The sequence below is a fragment of the Dipodomys ordii genome, unplaced genomic scaffold (genome assembly GCF_000151885.1).
Source record: "Dipodomys ordii isolate 6190 unplaced genomic scaffold, Dord_2.0 Scaffold10, whole genome shotgun sequence".
Taxonomy (NCBI): Eukaryota; Metazoa; Chordata; class Mammalia; order Rodentia; family Heteromyidae; genus Dipodomys; species Dipodomys ordii.
In genome coordinates, this window is record NW_012267226.1 from 20,913,879 (window position 1) to 20,920,382 (window position 6,504).

The 6,504-nt window shown below is 58.3% G+C and overlaps 2 protein-coding genes across 2 annotated transcripts in view; one reads left to right on the forward strand and one right to left on the reverse strand.

Annotated features, from left to right (window-relative positions):
- Window positions 1-1,956: 1,956 nt before the first annotated feature.
- Window positions 1,957-4,417, forward strand: Rnf26 (ring finger protein 26). Its single transcript, XM_013009893.1, has one exon. It carries the CDS (start codon window positions 2,241-2,243, stop codon window positions 3,540-3,542), a length of 1,302 nt encoding a protein of 433 aa, XP_012865347.1. The 5' UTR covers window positions 1,957-2,240; the 3' UTR covers window positions 3,543-4,417.
- Window positions 4,418-5,746: 1,329 nt separating this feature from the next.
- C1qtnf5 (C1q and tumor necrosis factor related protein 5) overlaps window positions 5,747-6,504 on the reverse strand; it is a 1,626-nt gene continuing 868 nt past the window's right edge. Inside the window, exon 3 of the mRNA XM_013009504.1 lies at window positions 5,747-6,503. Coding sequence (XP_012864958.1) covers window positions 6,067-6,503 — 437 coding nt within the window. The 3' untranslated portion in view covers window positions 5,747-6,066. The remainder of the gene's footprint in view (window position 6,504) is intronic.

A 6,504-nucleotide genomic window follows, 5' to 3' on the forward strand; every position in this document is an offset into this window, starting at 1 on the left:
TCCAGTCATGGGGCCTGAACTCTGGGCCTGGGCACTGTCCCTCAGCTCTTCAGCTCAAGGCTAGCACTCTACCACTTGAGCCACAGTGCCACTTATGGCTTTTTTCTTTTTGCTTATGTGGTGCTGAGGAATCGAACCCAGGGCCTCATGCATGTAAGGCAAGCGCTCTACCACTGAGCCACCTTTCCAGCCCTGTTAGAACTATTTGAAAGCTAACCAGCTTTTTTTTTTTTCTTGGTCATCAGGCTTAAACTGGGCCAGAACGCTGTCCCTCAGCTCTTCAGCTAGCGTTCTACCACTTGAAGCACTGCACCACTTCATTTTCTGAGTGGTTTATTGGAGATGAGATTCTCATGGACTTTCCTGCCTGGGCTGGCTTTGAACCACGATTGTGAGATCTCAGCCTTCTGAGTGGCTAGGATTACAGATATGACCCACTGGGGCCGTTGGTGTTGTAAACATAAATTTTGAACTCAATATTCTTCAGAGGCTCATGTGTCCCTAGTGTATTATAAACCAGCTGGCTGGGACCTTTCTTTTCTACCTACATAGAAATCATAGGTAGGTGGAGAAGTTCCTGTCATTGTGAATATTTGCAGGGAGTGGAGCAGATGGCAGTAAACAGTGACAATCAGCCTCAGGCCTTTGACAGCTACTTTGTCACCTATGCATGGTGACATAGGGTTTGGGCCTCAGGAGTCAGATACCAGGTCCCTGACAGGTAGGGCATTGGAGCTCACAAACTGAGGTTGACCAGCCCGTCATCCTGTCTGGAATGGACAGGTGTTACATCAAGCACAGTTTGCTCAAGTTCGGTTTGCACCAATGACAAGACAGGCCATTATGTAAATGAAGAACCGAGTTTGCACCAATCACTGGACAGTCTGTTATGCAAATGAAGGATCTTATTTGTACTAATCACAGGTCTCATCTCTTGGTCCAGGTACTTCCTCTCCCCCCCCTCCCAGCTCGGGTGAAGTGTCTGTTTATGGTTTGGTTTGGCAGTTGGTCATCTGTTTGGCCAAAGCACCTTCAGAAGGATGCTTTGCACAAGGGCTTATGTAACAGTACTGCCCTGACTTCTACCCCAGTGTTGCAGGGGGAACAGATGGGCCCGAGTAGAAGGGAGTTAGGCCACGGGCAGGACTTTGGCTGCTCCTCGGCGCCAAAGGAACCAGTTTACCGTGGGCCGTGGTTCACGTGGTGGAGCACCAGCAGCCAATGAGAGCACCCGGCCGCGTTCAAGCCCCCAGGGCCGGCACTAAAAGAAAACTGGTTACCACGGGTACTTTGTCATCGGTCACACAAAGCTGACACAATGAGGATTTCACCCGCAAAGCATTGTAGGAGCTGGATAACTGATAGAATGAGGGAATGAACGAGAAGAGGTGCGAAGGCGGGTCTGACCGGGACGCGGAGACGGCGATGGCCCAGGCCCCAGCCCACAGGCCGCCACCCGCGGCCGGAGACTACAGTTTAAACCTCCAGCCGGCTCCTTTAGAGGGCGTGGCCACGAGGCCGTCAACGGACCAATCACCACTTAAAGGGGAGGGGCTATTGTACGTGTCCGCTCCTCTCTTTGGAAAGTACGTCCATTTGGGCGCCTTTCAAAGGGACCAATGAGCGCTCGAGGTTCCTGCGGCTGGACCTCGCCGATTGGCTGGCGGTCATCGTCCCGCCCTGCCCAGGTCGCCTCTAGCCCACCCCTCCGCGCACAAGATGGCGGCGCCCAGCGGAGTTGAGGCCGAGGTCGGGCCTTGCTGAAGCGGACTCTGTTTCCCACGCCTCCGGTGGGCGTCGAGCGCCGCGAGCAGGAGGACGGGGGCCGGGCGGGGCCGGGGGCACCTGCGTCGCTGGACCGCGAACTCGCGGCCAGCCCGCGCCGCCCCCACCCGGCCCCGGCCCCGGCCCCGGCCCGGCCTGGTCCCAGCCTGTCGGTCCTCGGTTCCTCCGGGTCTGACCCGTTGTCCGGCCGTGGTACGCCGCCCTAGGCCTCCAAAGCGGAGATCTGCCGTGCAGCCCGGGTTCGCCTTCACTTCAGAGATGTTGGGCCTCTTCCGAACTGGCCCAGCCTCCAAACAGGGACCCTTGGAGTGGCACCTGGCCCCCTCTCCCTCCGACCCTCTCCTTCCTTAGACCGCGGTTCCCTTCCAGGTTAACCTCCGACTCCCCACAATATTGACAACGCCCTCCCCGAGGAGCCAGCCTTCCTTCCGGACCACGCTCGACTCGTCCTGATCATGGAGGCTGTGTACCTCGTAGTGAATGGGGTGGGCCTGCTGCTGGACGTGTTGACGTTGGTGTTGGATCTCAACTTCCTGCTGGTGTCCTCCCTCCTGGCTTCCCTGGCCTGGCTCCTTGCCTTCATCTACAACCTGCCACACACGGTACTGACGAGTCTTCTGCACTTGGGCCGAGGTGTCCTGCTTTCTCTGCTGGCCTTGATCGAAGTCTTGGTCCGGTTCATCTCTGGGGGCTTACAGGCTTTGGGTACCCTGCTTTATAGCTGCTGCTCTGGGCTGGAGAGCCTAAAGCTCCTGGGACACCTGGCCTCTCATGGGGCGCTACGGAGCCGGGAGATCCTGCACCGGGGTGTGCTCAACGTCATCTCCAATGGCCACGCTTTGCTGCGCCAGGCCTGTGACATCTGTGGCATTGCCATGAGCCTGGTGGCTTACGTGGTCAACAGCCTGGTTAATATTTGCCTCATTGGCACACAGAACCTTTTCTCCCTGGTGCTGGCCCTGTGGGATGCCGTGACAGGGCCTCTGTGGAGGATGACAGACGTGATGGCCGCTTTCCTGTCCCACATTTCCAGCAGTGCTGTGGCCATGGCCATCCTCCTTTGGACCCCCTGCCAACTAGCCCTGGAGCTGCTGGCCTCAGCCGCCCGCCTCCTGGCCAGCTTTGTGCTTGTCAATCTCACTGGTTTGGTGTTGCTGGCTTGCGTGCTGGCAGTGACTGTGACTGTGTTGCACCCGGACCTCATCTTGAGGCTGGCCACCCGAGCACTCAGCCAGCTTCACACTCGCCCATCCTTCCACCGGCTCCGAGAGGATGTCCTTCGGCTGTCTCGCCTAGCACTTGGTGTGGAGGCCTGGCACCGTATTTGGAGCCGTAGCCTACAACTGGCAAGCTGGCCGAACCGGGGAGGGGCATCAGGAGCCCCCCTGGGTGGCCCTAGGAGAGTGTTCCCCACCAGGACCCAGGGTCAGGACACACCTCCTGAAGCGGGGCTCAGAGCAGATGCAGAAGAGGAGGAGGTCAGCACCATCAGAAATCCACCTGCACGGGGCCGGGAGAGACTCAATGAGGAGGGACCCACGGCTGGACAAGACCCATGGAAGTTGCTGAAGGAGCAAGAGGAGCGGAAAAAGTGTGTCATCTGCCAGGACCAGAGCAAGACTGTGCTGCTCCTGCCTTGCCGGCACCTGTGCCTGTGCCAGGCTTGCACTGAAATCCTGATGCGCCACCCCGTCTACCACCGCAACTGCCCGCTCTGCCGCCGCGGCATCCTGCAGACCCTCAATGTCTACCTCTGAAAACCACTCTGCCTACCCACCCTCCATGCTCCTCGCAGACCCTCCCACGCAGAAGCCCTCCAGGTTATGGCCTGAATCACCTCTGTCGCTATGGCTTCCCTGTAAAGCATCAAACCATACATCTGTGGAGATGTGATACACTGGAAAACGGTGATCTGGGTGGGGCAGGCTAGCATAGCTTTGCTGAACCCCGTGGGTCCCTTAATCCTGAGGGTGGTGAGTATTTCACTATGCAAGGGTTCTGAGACTGTCCCCAGTGGCCTCTCCTCAAGTCTGCCCAGGGCCCACCCAGATGTCAGCTTCTGGGGCTATCCTTTGCTTCCTGTTCATTTTTTCTGTTGGTGATTTACAATTCTTTACCTGCCACTTTCCTCCGAGCTTCTGCAGCCACAACACATCAGTGTCATTTGTGTATTTTGATAACTTAGGGGCCATGGGATGGTCTTGAACTTTGGTGTTCGGCCAGTATCCCTGTGTCCTGCTAGGTTTGGGGGTAGACTCAGGTGCTCTGAGAGCTGCTTCTGCCTGTCACGATCTGATGAGACTCCCTCCAAACTCAATCCAAAAGCTGGGATCAATTTTCATTTATGGGGTGTGTGTGTGTGTGTGTGTGTGTGTGTGTGTCAATTTTCATTTATGGTGTGTGTGTGTGTGTACCTGGCTTTGGGACCATAGACCCTGGGGCTCCCTAGCTCCACAGGGAACCTCAGGAGGAAAAACCAAATTTCTACTCATTCCCTCACTCCCCACATGGCATAGAAAAATGGCATTTCTCTTTGTCTCTCCCTGTTAGTCGGGAGGGCAGACTGTGCACATTTCACTAGGGTCCAAACAGAAGGGGCCAGTTTCTGATGAATAAAGTTCTATTGACAGCTCTAACCGCCTCAGCATCCATCCCTGCAAAGGTGAGCAGCGTCTGGGTGACAGATGCTGCAGCAGGGTCTCTCACATCGGTTGTGTCTGAAGAACCAGGCCATAGAACTGGGGGTGGGGAAGATGCGGTAAGAGTGGCAGGGCTGTGCCAAGGAAAAGCCTATGCCAGGCATGACCGGCTTAGTGCTAACTCTCTGATTTGTTCTTTGTGTTGCACACATGGGTCTGGACATGCCTCCCCTATGTCTTCCATTTTTGCCAGCTCCCTCAAGGAGCCAAAGGTGAACTTCTTACCCGTTGAATCAGTCTTCCCAGGAGAGGACTTGGGATCTCTGCAGAACTGGTGCGTGTCTCTGTGTCTCTTGGCTGAGAGTCTGCTGCAGTGATGGGCTGGACTGTGGCGCTGGGACCTCCTAGTGGAGGCAGGGAGCTGGAGCCTGAGAGGCCTGCGGCCTGTCTCCAGTGCACTTGGGCCCCAGTCCCTTAGATTGTAGCTGCCCTCCAATGACTAGCAGCACCCCCCCCCTGCGCCCCATAATTGTATTGTGTAATGCCTTCTGGAAGGGGGAGGAGACGAGTGGGGCCTGCAGAAGCTGAGGAGAGCCCCGCCAAGGCTGAGAGGCTGCGCACACCACCAGCAAGTCTTTAAATTGACTAACTTGTCCCAGGCTAGACCTTGAAGCTCACAGGAGGTGAACCTCTGGGGCGCTTTGGGGCTAGCCTTAGACTTCAAGGCTTGGCCCACCCGGGCTGTGTGCAGCACCTCGGGGGAGAGTTCCCCACCTCCCCCTCAGCTGGGAGGCCTGAGGCTGGATTGGGCTTTTGTTTCCCTCCCCCCCTTCCTGGACAGGGGCCTGAGCAAGGGGAGGCTCGGCTCCTTCCAGTCTCTGTTTAATGTAGGAATAAACATTTTATCAGGGAAGATAAACTTCCTGAGCCAGGAGCAGAAGACCCTCCCCCCTTTTCTTGCTCCCCCCCATCTGGAATTCTTTTGGCAGCCCTGAGTACCCTTCCTCCACATAATCACCCTTAAGAACTTGAAGGTTTAAGCAGAGAGCAGTTGCTGCGTTGCACCCCCTGGTGGTCATCCCAGAGACTACTCAGCGTTTCCAGTCACCCGGGGACCAGGCAGAGCCTGGTGCTCGCGGTGAAGGCAGTCCCCACCTGGTTTGGCATCCTTTAGAAAAAGGCACCTTTTTCTCCGTATGACCAGAGGCCCACACCAGACCCCTGCCTCCCCCCGCCCCAGGACATGGCGCTCAGAGGCAGGGCACCCCCACTACTGCAGAAAGGCGGACACACCAGCAGCAGGAAGGGTTTAAAGTTTATTGAGTGACCTCTGAGAGAAGGGCCGGCCCTGCGAGCAGGAGGGACGGGGGAGGCTCAGAGAGGCAGGAAGAGAGCATCCCACTTCGGGGTTCTGGGCCAGAGAAATCGAGGGGGGGCAGGGGACCTACATTTGCCAACGCAGCACATTGCTTTGGTCTCGGGCAGAAATCCAGCCACTGCCCCGTGCTGCCTCCCCGGTCTCCCCGGTCTCCCCATCTCCATCCTTGCGGCCGCAGGGCGGCACGGGCAGGGTCCCAGGGGGTCCGGCCCTCCCGGGCGCAGGGCGGGCGCAGGGCGGCAGCGCCGCCCTCCCCGGCGGGGCCTACGCGAAGACCGGGGAGCCGTGCCAGTCGGAGTAGACCAGAAACCCCGAGAAGGTGCTGTCGGTCTTGACGCTGGCGTAGATGCCGATGTAGTCCCCCACGCCCACCTGCACCCACACCTGGTCCTCGGGCTCCAGCCGCACCATGGCGCCGCCCGAGAGCGAGGCCGGCTTGGGCCACCCCCCGAAAAACTGGAAGAAAGAGGCGATGGACTCGCCGTTCTTGACCAGGTCGAACTGCAGGCTGGCCCGGTAGACGGTGGCGTGCACGGCGAAGTAGTAGACCCCGGGCACCTGGCAGGTGAACTTGCCGCTGGCGGCGTCGTAGTGGCCCTGCTCGTTGAGCAGCACGCGGTCGAAGGGCAGCGGCGCGTCGGCGGGCGGCGGCTCCCGGCTCTCGGAGCGCTTGGCGCTGAAGGCCGAGCGCGGGGGCACCGC

Bases quoted from the DNA above. Each gene is read 5' to 3' on its own strand.
- Rnf26 (XM_013009893.1), top strand. From the start codon at position 2,241: ATGGAGGCTGTGTACCTCGTAGTGAATGGGGTGGGCCTGCTGCTGGAC.